General features: G+C 40.0%; 1 protein-coding gene across 1 annotated transcript in view; it reads right to left on the reverse strand.

Annotated features, from left to right (window-relative positions):
• Positions 1-5,145, reverse strand: part of GADL1 (glutamate decarboxylase like 1) — an 84,253-nt gene extending 79,108 nt beyond the window's left edge. The window contains exon 1 of the mRNA XM_068674455.1: positions 4,912-5,145. Coding sequence (XP_068530556.1) covers positions 4,912-4,918 — 7 coding nt within the window. The 5' untranslated portion in view covers positions 4,919-5,145. The remainder of the gene's footprint in view (positions 1-4,911) is intronic.
• Between the last annotated feature and the right edge of the window lie 11,767 nt (positions 5,146-16,912).

Here is a 16,912-nt window from a genome sequence, read left to right on the forward strand (position 1 = left end):
AGGCAAATGCAGTACAGAAGAAAAACATACAGCAACAGCACAATAGTATTTTCTGACTTTCAGACAAGTGTCAGAGCTTTTTAACATGATATATTGGCATCAAAGTGGGCTCAGTAGTCCCCAAATGATAGAGTACATGTTGTGATCATGTGCTGAGATCGTTCTGGGTAACAACTTACACCAGTCAGGTCGGTTCAGCACAGCAACTTTATTAGAGAAATCTATTAAGGTGTCAGTTTAATTGTTTAGCAACAGGCATCACACAGTAGTTACTAATCTGCGAAGATTAATCACTATTCCATGCTAATGCTAATTTTATCCTTGGCTTACCTTCCAAGGTCCAGAGAGCCACTCAGTGCCAGGGAAGTTTCCTTAGCTGGCATCCCCAGCGAAGGGGAGATCACCACCTCTGCAAGCCAGCTGCCCCAGCCTGGTTATATGCTGTGCCCGTTATCATTTGTGGTCAAGTGCTTCACAACAGTTTGTTGGCAGTTTTAGATTTTCTAAAACTGATATGAGTGCATCTTGTGCAAAGATGAAAGTAGTTTTCGCCACATGTGTTGTGAGGCCAGTTCAGCATTGACTACAACCTAGGTTACTACTGAGTCAAACCTCTGGCAGTTCTGCTCTCACAGGATGTCTTGTCCCTCCACTTTGGGTCTGCTTGAGAAAAACAAGTATAAGAAGTTCAATAGACACAAGCTGTCTTGCAGTGTAACTAGGAGAGCAATGCCAAGAACCTTGAGACAACTTTTCTTGTTGAAACCCTGACATCTGCCAATGGGTAAGATCATATTTATGAGGCTTTTCAGCTTGCATAAGGTGAGATGTGACAAAGGGCTGAGGCATCCAAGCCTTAGAGCTAAAAATTATTCCAAATGATCTAGATTTAACCAACTAGAATTGTTGCTACTTCCCTGACAAAAAAGCTTGGTCTCTAAAAACTGCTTTCCTCATCATATTTGTGGCACTGAAAAGAAAAAAAGAAAAAAAAACTCTGGTCCGGTGACTTATTCTTTAAAGACACCTCTATTTGCCAACACTCAACAAGCTCTTCATTAGGTAAAATCAAGACCACATATATAAAAGAAGCAGCAAAAGAGATGGACATAGATACATTTGAGTCAGGTGAAAAACACTACTAAACATCCTTTGACTAATCCTATGTTTTTCAACAATAACCATCAACAGAAAGAACCTCCGCTGACATGTCACAAAACCACCACTTACCTTTTAAATTTATTATTCCCTCATTGCCCGTGTATAAGCCCAATAAAATAAGACGACTTGTATGCACAGAGGGAAGAGAAAAAAAAAAAAAAAGAAGGGGAATGGCCTCAATTTAGCCATGTCCCGGTGGGTCTCCTTAAGCCATCAATGCTTTACAAACAATTACCTCCAACAACCTCTACAGTTCTTGACAAGACAAAGTGAAAAGGAATGGAAGAAAATTAGCTCTTGAGTTTTGCTAAGCCTAAAGAGGTGGTTTCTGTACTCATCTGGGATGAATATCAGGACTGCCTAGCCTGAATCTGACCATGTGGGGAAGAAAAAAGAAAAAAAAAAAAAAAAAGAAAGAGAGAAAACAGAAAAATACAAAGGGATGTATTTCCATGTGTCCATTTCTCACATTTGCACATGTGCTAAATGCTTATGGATATACAGATGGCCTTAACAGAAGCAGGCAGCTTGATACAATTAAGGCCAGGGAAATTAAGGCACATGAAATCTAAGCTGTCTAATAGGCAATAATAGCTGAATCAGTATGAATAAGATTCCTCCAATGCATTAAAAAGTTATATACACAAATGAAAATAATCACAATTAAAAGATGCCTTAATGACGAAAGAAACATTATTTTTGGAACTTCTCAAATATCAAATTGAGCTTCTTTGCTAAACATTAACTGCCAATAACATTCTTACTAATTTTACTCATGCAGAATTACTTTAATTGATACTAACTTTATTTCTTGCAAATTTATGTTTCCCTTCGTCTCAAGAAGTGACATTCACAAAGATCCTAGTATCTTTTTTTTTTTTTACCAGAGCAGATCTCCAGGGCCAGGAAAGACCCTATCCCTCTGCTCTGACTAAAATACTACCCCTAGTGTCACATTACCCGAGCCTTAAAGTCACCCTAGTGTTCTACCACGCTTCACATTACACCTGCTTGAGATGGCAACGTCTTACATGAAATAAATGTTTGCTGACGCATCTCCCCATTCTGCTGGCAGACTCAAATCACGTAACACCCCAAACATGCCATATACACACACTGAGAAGCCAGCAATTCAGAAGTTAAAAGGCAGCATATTGCACAAACGCTGTCTGCTCCCTTCCTCTTGTGGTTTCCAGCTCTGACTCTATTTGCTGTACTTGATGAACTAGTTACAACTTGAGACTCTGCTTAATAGACTCAGCCTTTATGCCCCACAAGGGAACATCTCATGGTTGTTTTGTTTTGTGTTGTTTTTGTGTTTTTTTTTTTTTTTTCTCCTCCCCAAATACAGAATGCTCCAGGCTTTCTCCATGACAAAACAGCCTTAGAAAGTTACACTGATGCCAAATGACTGCAGGATACATGCAGTCAGGATCTGCTTCTGCAGCTGGGTAGGAGTGGGAACCTGCAGCTTGGTCCCTGCTTAACCAAGGGGCTTTGCAGTTTTTGGTGTTAGTGGAGGCATAGCCTAGAGTCCTCTTACTCATCCCTGTGCAGTCAGTAAGGCTGCCCTTGCGGATAGCACTGATAATGTCAGAGAGAAATTGGGCTCAATCAGCAACATTGAAGATAAACCTCACAAGCGCACAATTTCAGATACATTAAGGGTGTTAAAATCAATGTCACTCCCCAAGAGCACTCCCACTGCGTTCACAACCAGAGCACGGATAACTCTGTACACGGGGAAAACACATCCGTGTCTCATGGCTCCACTGCAACTGTGTCCCTTTGCCAGCTGCTCTAGTTAGCACAAAACAAACCCAACACTACTGCTGCAACAGGCACATGCCCTTCAGTCATTTTCTCCCTGATGTTTTTCTGTGCAGATTTAGTGAGATCCAGCTAAGAGTACATAAATTGGTACCAAAAGAAGAACGACTGCACATAAACCACAGATCTTGCTGGGTAGTTAAGTGCAGGTTCATGCTTGCTAGAAAAAAAGCAAGCAACAGACTTTAGCAGCCCAAATACCAAAGATCTTCCCTTCTCCAACAGCTCAGGATAACAGGAGCAAGACCTTTTCCAAAATCACCTGAGTTCAGGAACGAGGCTACAGACAACATCCTCAGCAATGGCCACAGACCAACGCAACTTCCTTCACTACCCCACCCACATGGGTTTTATTCACCAGACAGAGCCTGGCACAAAACACAGCAAGTCACCAAGGCAAAGGGAAGAGAGGACAGGGAGAATAAAGCATTTCTGATTAGGGGGAGCATGCTGCACTTACAGGTACTACTGATGAGGAAGGTAATAAAAGAGTGAAGAACCTGCAGTAAGGGAGGGGATTTGATTATCGCTACACTCAGTTTACCGACATAAGCAGTTTGTTTTGGAAGGAAATTAAGGGCAATATTTGCACTGTTACTGAATGGAAAGGTATACTGGGATCTCTGTGACCACCAGAAGCTTATCTTTGGTGTTGTGTCAGAAGATATTAATATGAATGGTACTGGAAGGCACTTTTGGAGCTGCTGCCATTCACACAGCACCACTACTGCTACGTGCACAGTACAGGCTTACATTACTGCACACTCTAGCACAAACCTTACTGCTTAAGAAATTGTCATACAATGTTACAAAGCTCATTCACTTACAGCAAATTAAGCAAAAGGGAAGTTATCACTCTTAAATACTAAGTTTCTGGAGCTTTCTTTCAAATACATTAATTTATTTGGAGATTTTCCACCAATAGAGTTCTGGTGATTTACATCTCCCATAAATGCAAGACACTAAACTTTTGGGAATTACACTAGGAGTCTATTTCAACTTGGCAGCTAATTTTTTGTTGTTGTTCTTTTAAAGTCTCATGCATGCTTAGCATAAAACTAAAAGAAACATAGCAGATCCCAAGCCTTCTCGACCATTTCCATAAGAGATTCCCAATTTGCAATAGATGGACAAGATCTTAAGAGCATCGATCTTGCAGGAGAGGACACGGCCACCTGCAAACACTTGTACTGTTTTCTGGCTTAGCAACAAGTTTCTACGCTACCAAGGAATTCCTCATTTTAACCTTGCAAATGTTATATCTGAAGCTGAGGTGTACCATAGTTTAGCCACTTATTTTCCTAGCGTCTCCAGAAATCTCATTATTGCGCTAGCCGTAGGTCTTTCACATTCCCAACTTCCACTAACACACGGCCAACTTTTATTTTTCGTTACATAATAATGTCAGATCTCCCTGCTAACGCAGGTAAGCAATTTAACTTGCTAATACATTTCTAAAAGGGGATTAACTTCTCCCTTCCTGAGACCATTTGCTCCGAAGCGAATCACCGTAGCGCCATGCCTGTTTTATTCTGGCGCCTAAAAAAATGTAAATTAAAAAAAATATATATATATATATAAAAAAAAAAAAAAAAAAGCACGAGTCTTTAAAGATAATTTATTTCAACAAAAACACTGTAACACAATCTTTGCAAGCATTCCACCTTCCTAAAGCGTTTGGACGCGTCTCTGCAGCACCTCAGCGAGGGGAGGCTCGAGGGAGCGATGCAGCAGGCGGGCAGCCCGGCTGCCCTTCCCCACGCACCCCCGGGGGAGCTCCCGGCCCCTCGGGAGCCGTGCACGAAGCCCCGACCCCCTGGCACCTCGCAGCGAGAGCCCGGCTCGCCCCCAGCCCCACCGAAGCGAAAAGGAGAAGGGGAGAGGGGGACAGAAGGGCGGCTGCGGCCCCGCGGCGTTTACCCTCCATCTCCTCCAGCCTCCCTCCGTGCCGAGCCCTCCTGCTCCTCGCTGCAGCCGGGACCGGAGCTTGGCCCCGGGGCTCCCCTATTAATACCCGCAGCGCCGCTGGCCCGCCGCCAGCCGCCGCCTTCTCTGAGGGGGGGTGGCAGGAGATGGCGGCGGGGCAACGGCCCCCGGGGGCGGCTGCGGCCCTCAGGGGAGCGGTGCCGAGCTCCCCGGTTGGGGCCGGGAAGGGGAGCGGTGGCACGGAGCCGCCTGTGCCTCAGCCTGAAGCCACCCCCGGTGCCCAGTGGGGCTGTGCTGTGTGTTATTTTGGGGTTTTTGTAAAATGAGAATGGGTGGTTTGGGGGTGTCGGGGGACCCAAGTCAGTTTCGGTTGGTTTGACCTTTCTGCCTGAGGTAAAAAAGCTCTGCTGAAGCACCCGCATCCACCTCTACTACTTCAGTCAACATGAGAAATGCTTGAATCAAATTTGAAGAGTTACAACACAATTAAAACATATTAATATCAGTCTCAGCCCCTGGCTGACTCCTCGATGCCAGCTTGCACTGGAGAAGCTGCAATAGGTAGGATGGAGGAGTTTTGAACATCCACGAGCCGTCCTTCCTCCTGAAGGAAGGAAATTGCTGCTGCTGGTGACTCAATTCCTTTCCGAGAGCCTGGCCCCCAGAGGAGAAACCCTCCGGGTGGGTGAGCAGTGGTGCTGGCACAGGGAAGCTGGCTTTGCTGCCAAGCCTGCACAATTGTGCTTACGCACCGTGGCTAATCAAAGCCCTGGCGTGGCATCCACAGCCATCACAAGCTATTTTCAGGCCTCCGTGTGAGTTGTGGCTGACCTCATTATTCCAGTTTATGCCAGGGCATGAACCCTATTCAATGCTATACACGCATTTCTAATTCTAATCCCTTTAGTTCCTGATAACTACTACCATCATGTATAATATATTCAAAAAAACTTTTTGACAGAAGGTGTTAGCACTGTAGTCACAAGAAGGTCTGAAAATGTCAAAAAATTAACTAACAGAGCCCCCCAAAGCCCATTTTTTCATTAAAATTCAGGCCCAGTTCAAGTTTGGCAAAGATTTTTGGAAGCTACTGAAATATTCAGGCGTGAATTAAACATTTATTCACTCGTAGTATCCTTGTTTTCCTTCTTTGTAAGAAAACAAATGTAGCCCTTGTCTAGATTCAACTGCAGCCTGTACCAAGTCATTAATAACTTCTACAAGTTGCAGAAGGTAATTTTGTAGCCCTATGGATATCCTACATTGCAAGAGATAAGTACTTGAACCTCATTGTGATAGATAGAAATGGTAGATATCACTAAATTAAAAGTTACTAGTTGCCTGGGAACAAGTGATCTTGGCCTGATTACATTCACCGTGGGTAAGTGAAGGACAACCCCAATCAAAACTGTGTATTTCTGCTGCTTCAAAAGAGCTAATTTCCTCAAGCTGAGAAGAACAGTGAGGGGAACTGGCAAGGCAAAAAAAAATATATATATATATATATATATATTGAGATCACCAAGAGAGGGACTCTCTTAAAGTTTCTATTAAATGTCCAAAACACTATGATTTTGCAATCACAGAAGGCAGTAACTTTCCCTTTAAAGCTCAAAGGTGGCAGTCAGAAATAAAATGAAAAACAAAGAGAAATTATAGAAATTAGAGTGGATAGAAATTACAAGTTACAATATCAAAAATTGATAAGGGAAGTTAATAGGAGGAATCTGTGGTTGTAAGAGCTAAAGACAAATGAAACATTTTAAGTGCATTAGAAATAAGAAAAATGGTGATATTGGCCTATCAGTAAATTTAGTTCCTAAGTGATTTTTTTTTTTTTGCTGATGCAGCAAATGTATGTTTAGAAAATACTTTGGTACTACAACAGAAACAAGCACATGGATCTCCTAGGGACTATGAAGAACTGCTCGAGCCTGCTCGTAATTAAGAAAGATAGGAGCCATGACCATTCCCTTACCACCAAACTTGGATAATTTTTACTCCCCTGCTGGTGTTTTAACAGACTTTGGAATACTTGGGAAATTCCAAAGGGGTGCTAATGTTATACCAGCAGTCAGAAAAGGACAAGTGACAAGAAAATACAGGCCAAAATCAGAACCCTTAATAGTAATGTGAATAACAGGTTTAATTTTAAAAGGTCTCAAAGAAAGGAACAGAAATAAATCCAGTCTTTTTTATGAAGACCAGGTCTCATCAAACTTTTCTAAATTTATTCTTTGATGAGATTGCTCATTTGGGTGAGTGCATATTGATGATTTTAGACTTTTATGACAGTATGGAAGAAAATATAGTACCCTATGATATCATTAAAGTACACGCTAAATTGACTAAGACTTGCCTAAATGACTGATTAAAAAAAGTAGCTGACAGTAAGGAACCTTCATCAAATGGGAATGCTTCTGTGAAAAGGTGGTCACATCAGAAAATGGTGTAAAGATGAGAGAAATTGTAAGTGTAATAAGGACTATGTAGCCAGGTGAAATAATCTGAATTAAATGGCAAACCGGGCCTAATCCAATAAAGTACACTTATAGTTAGTAAATCCCTATAATAAACATGAAGGATTGTAGGTGCTGTGTGTTGAAGGGAGACTGCACTTGCTGAAAATGATTTAGGGCTTGTAGTCACCAACTCATCGTAAATCCTCACTCTGACAGTGTAACGAAGGATTAATCTGCATCAGGGGAGTAGGAAATAGGGAGATAGTTTTATCTCTGGATATATCACTGATGAGACCAATCTTATATGCTGTGTTCCTGTCCATGTTTTGGAAAAAAAAATTACTGAAAAATTACAGAGGAGGCAGATTAAGAGCTGAAAATGGGATCTGAGAATTGAAGAAAAATGCTGTTAAGTCAAACTTAAACAGCTCAATCTGTTTATCAGATCAAAAAGATTGACTTGATTACAGCATATAAGTACCTCTGTGGAGAAAAAATACAGGAGTCTGAAGAGCTCTTTAATCTAGTGGAGAATGGCATAACAAGAAGCTGTGATAGAAGCTGAAGTCAGATAAATTCAAATGAAGCACTCTATTTTTCTTCTTAAATTGACAGTATGTCACTGGAACAAGCTAACGAGGGCAACAAGAATTTTTTAATGTTTTTATGTCTTCCAACCAGGACAAGATGCCTTTCTGGAAGACAGGTTTTAGCCAAGTGCAGGTTACTGCCCTCAGTGCTTGTACGTTTATGAAATTTAATGACATAGGAGACAGAGGAGATTGGACCATATAACTAAGTGATCTTCATTGTTTCTTGTTATACTAAGTAAATATAAGAAGAGGTGGCTACCGGTGAGCATCTGCTCAAGATGATATTCTTTATCAACTGACTGCAATCAGTCTGTGTGAAAAACAATGTGTAGGATTTAAAATGATCACAGGACTGGAGGCATTCTTGGCAAGCAGAGTATGAAATATCAAAAGACAATCAACGTTAGTCACCTATTTTCATTTGTCAGTGCACTAAGCTGACAAGGTTTCGATTCATCTGGGTCACAAAGGAGCTCAGAAGAGCTTAAGGAGAAGCTGAAGGGACAGAAGAATGAATCCATTAAAAACAGGCCGTCAGATTAAGCTAGCATGACAATTAAACTGCAAGCTTTGAAACTCTGGCAGACAAACCAGACAACTAATTCTATATGCAATATTACACTAGTAAATATACATCAGTTTTAAATATTTATATGTTTCTTGCCCAGCTTGTGCATAAATGAATCAAGTTACTTCACCTGAAGCTATGATCCCCCATAATGAGCTGTGGTATGCAATGAGGACTAAAAGGTTTGACACTGACAAGTAATACCTAGCTCTCTGAAAGCAGCCAGGACCACACAACTGAATTGTGTTGCACATAAACTATTGAGAACTATGCTTAAACATTAATGAACTAACATTCTTCTTAAATTGTTGTATTTGCTAGGATGTGAACCTGCATCTTCTCTCTTCTGTTCACAAAGTTGATATGGCAACATTTACCTCAATGCCCTTTCTGTTCTCATCATCTTCCCCTCTCTCTGAAGCTTGTTACATGGAGACACAATCTTTTCATCAAGTATAGAACCTCCTCTAACCTACACAGAAAACTGCAAGCCCTGAACAGATAGATAAAACAAAACAGTGGAAAGACAATACATTCCTTACTGATGGAAGAAAGAATGAAGTGGGAGAGAGACAATTCATTTTGGACTTACCATGTAAACTTTTTTTCAGTTCCACTACCCTAAAATCCAAAACACAGTTTTTTCCAAACAAGAAAACAATATTGTTCATAAAGATCTCAAAGATGTTTAAATGCCTAATTTTGGTATGCAAACCCATGGATGTTTCCAATTTCTGTATATTATTCAGAAAAATGCAGGTCCTTTAGAAAGTGTTAAGGATATAAGCTTTCAAAATCACCAGATACTTTTGCAAGTCTAACCTGGAAGCTGCATAAAGTAGCATCTTACCTCTCTTTTCGTGGTTTTACCAGGATAAACTGTGGACTTCATTTTTAGAATTACAAAGTATTCCCAACTCTAAATGAAGTAAACAAAAGCTGCAGGATCACTGAGCTTCCGAAAATCAGATCCTGGGGCATTAATAATTGAAGTGTCATGGCTACCTCTATTGGTATCCACATCACCTGTGGAACTCAAATATTAGTAGTCCAGTGCAGGTAACTGAGATGGGAAAGAAAAAGGATTAAGAGGTCGAAGGGCATTCATTACCTTTTCGATGCCTAGAGGCATAATGTTGCTGTGCTACTGGAGGCCAGCCGAAGGTGAAGACTTGATCATTCTATGCAGTAAAGTGGAGAAGTAGTTAGACTCTCAAGTTGCAGCATCTGATGCCTTCAAAGGAGCACTATTACATTAGCTGGCTGGCAAAACACATTGTTCAGAACAGCAAGGCTTAAAACAACAAAACATCAATAGGTGAGGCTTGGACCCTGAAGGCATCAACAAAGACAACAGAGCCAGCAGTAGGAATAGTGAATTCAAGCAGCAAAATATCACTACAGGACAATTTCTGGAGATTTACTTGGCATATCAGAGGTGATGAAATGTCATTCCCTTGAGACACACATAGGCCACATCTTCTCTCAGACATTGCATCTTCAGCAACCCAAAGGTCACACATACTATGAAGAGTCCAGGTGGAGGAAAGCACAGGGAACACTTCTCAAACAGCAAAAGCCTCTGCGTTCTTAGGAGGCAGGGCAAGGAGCTATCAAATGGCAGAACTGGCTGCTGTCTCTGCAGTTGGTCCCAGGGCAGGGTGAGCAAGAGACAACAGCAGCCTAAAAGAATCAGAGGCACTGAGAGAACAGCCCATCCTTCCACCGCAGGCCTGGACTGGACTATGTCACCATGTCAACCAGCAACCCCATGTCACCAGCTTCACCCTCACTTGCTGCTCAAATGGAAGCTGACTCAAATTGGTGGCAAGTCTTTTGTGGTTTCACAGAGCCAGTTTAGACACCCATGTTGTGTATTTAAATTTAGTAAATCATGTCTGTATTTTCTTGGGAAAAAAAATGTAGTGAAATCTAAATGCGGCTATTTATAACGCTTGAACATGCAAACTTTCAGGACTGGCTTTTGTTGATTCAACACAATAACGATTACAGATCTGACTGTTATTATTCCCATGTTTAATAAAAGAAGCCTTGCACCATACATTATTAAAGTGTAGACTACCCAAGATGCTTGATCTTAAAATTATAATGCCATTTTTGAAGAACTTGAGCATCTCGTACATTCTCCTTTAATCAGTGATGGCAAACCAGGTCATCCCATATCCCTTTGCTAATGCTGGCTTTGGTGGGAGGCAAAGGAATGTAACACCTCATAGCAGGAAGAACCTTGCAGGACTTGGGGATCAACACAATGCTTCACCCACTGTGTTTTAATTAGATATTTTCTGGGGTAGATATGTTCTCTAGCAAAGATCCTCATGGTAAAATAATGCTTAACAAATCTCATTATTCAGGTTTATGAAGTCACTTGCCCCTTCTGTAATTCAGAGGGATTAAATCACTCCTGCAAATTAAAAATAGGACGATCAACCGATTAGAGCAGGGCTTCTGTGTGCTATTTGAATCAGGCAGACAAAAGAGTGAGCAGAAGCAATAAGGAAACCACGCTCAAGTATTGTAACAAATAAATGAGGTTATTTCAAATTTCAGGCTCTAATTTCATCTCAAGATCTCATTGATTACAAAGAAAAAGAGCCTATAAGCTTCATTCTTATTGTTTATACCATTATCAAAATCTTTGATAGGCATATAATTTGTATTTGCCTGTTTCATTGTGTTCCAGGCAGAAAAGCCTAGAGAAAAAAGACTAATAAAAGAAAGGTGTTTTCATCCTTATGTATCTGTACTTGATGTGTTTAATAAACAAAGGTACTAGAATAAACATAGCTGCCTTTTTTTTTTTAACGTGCAAGTGTGTTAACATGCTTCTTCAAGCATCAAAAGAGAAAAAGGATCAAAAAGGAGGGACAGAGAAAAATTAGAGAAACACCAGATACAGCTCTACTGCAGTCCCTGCAGCTAGTGTGGGCACGTATGAGCTATCTTTAAACTAGCGAGCCTGGATATTGCTAATGGAGTAGCAAAAGTAGCACAATGCTCAAGGCAAGCCACAGACTCTTCATCAAGGCTGGGTATTTTGCACATGGCCCACGTGGAGCTACACTCTGCTGTAGCCAGAGTGCTACCATACACCACACACAAGGCTGTCACAGGGTATTATATGTGCTGGCAGAACAGACCTTGGAAGTTAGCAGATAAAATCCACGTGTGAAGATAACAAAAGTTGAAGGTGCAATTAGCAAAAATACAAGCTTTGACTCATGAGAGTCAGCTGCATCAGTTAGACTCTTCCACAGTGGCTCTTTTCCAAGATATTTTATAAATATGTTCAAATCAAGCTTGATTCACTAGATACTCTTGAGAGAATGAACTCTGCAGAGTACAACAGTAGGGGGGATGAGGTGGAGAAGGGACAGACTCTCCACCCTTACTTACGTTTTGAAGTATCAGAAAACTTTTTCTTCAAAATACCCTATATACTTGATTTTCCACATAAATCAGCTTGCATGTTTGTTACTTCAACAACAACAACAAAAACTCTTGTATTTTTCTAAAAGAACAACTAGGAAATTTTGAGCTACGCTAAGTGTATGCAATCTTGAAATACATCTGTGGAAAAAGCTGCCATTTTCACATTAGCAACACATAAAACGAGAGGCATTAATATTGTTTCTATAATCAGGATTGATGTCCTTTGTAACCTGCAGCCACCAAAAAGTAACACAAGCTGAAGAAATGCACACCGTCATGTCTAACACTCCATACATTGCAGGGCACTGTGTGGAAACACTTGGAATTACCTCGAAGAATACCTCGAAGTATAAAAGGAACACATCTACAATGCCTTCCAGAGCATGTAACCACATTGAGTAAGGAGGGCTAATGCATAAGTTTCCTGCCTCTGTAAACTTCAGAAGAAAAGAATAAAGCTTATATTGATTCCAGACAGATTTTATATGAATTCTTTCTGTTTGCAAAATAAGAGTCATGGACCACAGAAGACTGAGAAAGATGCAAAGCAGCAGGCAATTTCTGAATCATACTGAGCAGTGTTATTTAGAGGGAGGAAGAAAAAAAGGAGCCTGTGGGTTCTGCAAATGAAATGACTCCAACATTCACCTGTACATAGCAAATGTAGAATTCTACGTATAAACATCAAGCATCATGAAACTGCATTAGGAAAGACCAAAAAAAAAATAAAATAAAACACTTCTTTGAATCATCTTAAGATATGATATTACCTGGTACAATTTCTTGTAATCGTACTAAGACCTGTTTTGGCCAAAAGTCTAGGGTGAAAGGAAATCTGCTGTATGTAGGCACAGTAATAGTTGTGGCTGGGATATAGAGCCTAGGCAAAGGCAAGAAGGAAACAGATGTCGACAGCCCACACGAAGAACAAAGTATTATTTTTTTAATGGTAACATGTTTTAAATATCGCAAATATCACATGTAGATTAGAGAGTTAGTTTCAGTCAGGTGGCTTTTAGGAGAAAAGAAGCAGCAATAAGGAGAGGACTAACTTCATCAGGACAGTGTTAGCTGCATGAAACCAGAAGGCACTTCTGGCCTGTGTCAGCTCTCTCATGATAGCATAGTCAGGATTGAAGGAGTTAAATGGCCCTTTTGGTTCCCTGTATGCTGTTGGTTAAAAGGCACAGCTATGCCAAAGGCTGTTATTGTGATAACTGAAAGGAGTTTTAATATCTAGGGTTCCACATAGAACATAAAGTGACCTGTTACTTTCAGTGGACACACATTCAACTGCAATGAGAATCTGTTGTGATCCATCGGGTTGTCATGTAGCTTTCAGAGCACTGAACTATGTTGCCATCTACAAATAGGCAACGTATGCAACAAGCTGGCCATGCAAATTCAAGCTAAACATCAACAAACAGACATGACTGGGAGTTGGGCACAATATGGTGCATATTTGGAATATCTGTAACCTTTTTTTTTTTTTAATTTTTTTTTTTAGTTATTTCCCCCAGCAACTATTTTCTAGTGAGGAAAATAAATAAATAAATAAAAAGTTAGGTTGTGACAAAGTACCTTTTCTAAGACCAAAGGAGACAAACAGGAAACATAAGCACCTCTCTGGACAAGAATTTTATGCTAAACCCTCACTCCTCTTAGCCTACTTTGCTTTTAAATAACTTTTCAAAAGTCCCTACTATTAGATTAAAGACAACAGCTTGCATAGCTTGCATCCAGACAATATGGTGTACAGAAAGGTCAGGGTATGTCACTTCAAATGACTTTCTAGAAGTAAGTTAGCTGGTACACTCCTGAGAGAGCTGGGATCTGTATTCTCATCTCCTGTGTCCTGTGTAGTGCCCTGCATCTGGAGTACATTTTGTTCTGAGACTGAGCCAGTGATACAGAATTGTTATACACACACACACACACACACTTGAGTAGGAGAAAAGCATATCCTTTTTACTGAAAGACTGCAACCCCTGTTTCTGCTTCTTAAGGACTAGAAAGACCACTTCCCCCAAAGAAGACCCCCATTGAAAACACCAGCTGTTTCTGCTGATAGGGCTGAAGCAAAGCTAGTTCAGGCTTACCTGAGAAAGGTGCTGATATAACATACGATGTTGTATTTAATGAGTACAGCACAACCTTTTTTTCTGGAGTAGAGTTTTGACATGGGCACCTACGGAGCTTTTGCAATCTGATTAAAGTATTAATGACAAATAGAAACTAGAATTTCCAGTGTAGAAATGGCAGTGTGCAAAGGAGAAGTTTGAACCCAGAGAGCCTTTTGACAGTTCTCAGCCCCATTTTCACTTTGGCAAAGACATTCAGAGCTGAATAGCTAAACTGGAGCAATACTACTCCTTTCACTATCAAACACTTTGGGAAATACTAGGATAATGTGATCTGGTCTCTTGCAAACAGCAATTCACACCATATTTTTAAGACTTCTTTCTAGAAAGAAAATTAGAGAAAAAAAATAGTCAGCTGCAAGTTGCAGCTTGAAGAAATGGTTTTGAGTCCTGGATCTTTCAGTTATGTGGACTGTTTTCCATAGGGTGTGCTGCTGTCAGACTGCCCAAGCAGGAAGAAGGATTCATTATTTCCAAGATGTTTTTATTATTATTATTTCATCATTCAGAACTGACTTTCTTCATAGACATCCTCCATTCCAACCTTTCGGGAATTCTTTGCTAAGGCATCTTTTCTCTTGAGCTCTCTTTGGACTGTCCAGGTAAAGAAATGCAGGCTGCGATTGCTCACTCAACCGGTTGTACTCAAAACAGTAGGGATGACAACACTGCGTAGTCTTCTGTGCTTGACAACACAGAAGGATACAGCTACAAAAATCTATTCTACAGCCGTATCAGAAAGAGCAGAGTATAATGAGTCACAAAGTACAAGCAGTGTAACTGAAAGAAATCAAAATGACCTTCCACCTTTGTTTTAGGAAAGAAGCCAGTACCGTTTAACAAACAAACTGAACTATGGGGAATATTTGACAAGTATATAACTCTAAAATGTATAAACATACATACTGATAAAAATTAAACAAAGAGCAAATGCATCATTTTAACACGTTCTTTTAGTGCCTACTTATGTAAAGTAATACGGAGTGGTATATAACACATTTAGGCATAAAGATGCCATTAAATTATATACTCCTCAACCAACTGTGTTCCATTAAAACCAGTTACATTCCCTCCTGAATCATAACTGCCTCCAAACATTTAATGTCAACAGCAACATAAAACCAAAACATGCCATTTTGCATCATCTGTGTTGCATCCTTCACACAAGCAATCCATTTCTAAAGGTTTGAATTTTAGTGTCAGTGTAGCAGTTGAGACATAGAAAAACTAACAAAATCACTGAAACAGATTCTGCTACAACTGGCATTTAGAAGTACTAAATCAGTAGCTCAAATCAGCACACTTAATTGCCTTTCAAGATAGGGCTACTTATATTGATATAGATAATTCTTCTTAATCATGTAGCTATTTGATTCCTCTTCAAAGGTCAATCCCTGCTGTTCAGATTTTTTCAATTAATAGTTTTAGTCCACTAATATAAATTGACCCACTGCAGAAAAAATAGGTGTCTAAGACTACTTCCACTTATGTAAAATAACCTACTAGGGCCATTTGTTTGTTTTTTATTACAATATCTGGACAATGAACACAATTACTATTATTTTTTACCCTTCTCTGTTAATCCATTTATATACTTTTCAATCCTGGTCCCTTGTTACTCACTTCATTCACAGTGATGGAGTGGCAATAAGGGCTTTTGATCCATTCTGGGTGCTTCAGTTTCATTCCAGATGTCTAACAAATTCCTGAATATCCTCGGTACTAGAATGAATGGCACTAATTGTGCCATCATTTTTCAGGCAAAAACCTCTATCGATGGCAAACAGGAATTTTTACTTAACGAGTCTAACCCTGGATATCTTCTACACTTTACTGCTCCCATTTTTTCAGAGGCTAGTATTAAGAAATGGTGCAGTAATGGAACTTCAAGTGTCCCAAAGTGTACATTTTTTGTTTCAACAAAGAAAATGAAAGTTTATTGGAAGAAATACATTAAGTGTCTGACCAGGCACAGAATCATTAGAAAAATATCACATTTTTAATTTTGTTACTCTGAGGCTTTTTTCAGTATTCTAATACAACAATAAAAGTCAGGCACTAATTAGGTTTATAATAAGGCAGGCTATCAAAAAAGGAGAGAGCTAATTAGTATTTTCTCCCTTACCAGCCCAAAAATTCAATTCAATAAAAAGGTTACAGCAAAATGGTAAAAACATAACTGCATTCAGGGGGTTTTCAGAACCTACTTGGCACTAAAAAGAATATGGAACTCTTCTTACATTAAAGTATTAGAAACCAAGTATTTCCCACCTATTAGGAACAAGTCATCCATTTATATGTGAGACTTTAAAAGGGTTGCAACCCGGAGTTCAGATTGATGGGTGATTTGTGTGCTGAAATGCCACAGCCTCTTTCACAGCCCCCTCCTTGTGTGTCCCACTCCAGAATGCTTTATATAACTTCTTGATGGACTGAATTTTTCACTTGATATCTCTTACATCTACCCATCTGCATACTTTTGTTTTATTGAAAGGCCAGAAGCATATGGTCCTTAGTGTTCTTGAAACCCCATGAGGTAATGTAAGAGACATTGTCTATGACACAGAGTTTAAAAGTTAGCCTAGTTTGACAGCAGTCCCACCTAGAGGGTTTGAATTTATAAAAAATGCACAGGAGAGGCCAGATTTTCTATCTGATCCTTGTTACTATAGACAGCAACCGTGAAAAAGAAGGTAGACACATATGGTGGCACAGAAGCAAGCCAACAGACCAGATTCGTGTGCTAATCTCTAATGAGCTCTTTCTCCTTCCTCTCGA

Source organism: Anas acuta, chromosome 2 (genome assembly GCF_963932015.1).
Source record: "Anas acuta chromosome 2, bAnaAcu1.1, whole genome shotgun sequence".
In the NCBI taxonomy this organism is placed as follows: domain Eukaryota; kingdom Metazoa; phylum Chordata; class Aves; order Anseriformes; family Anatidae; genus Anas; species Anas acuta.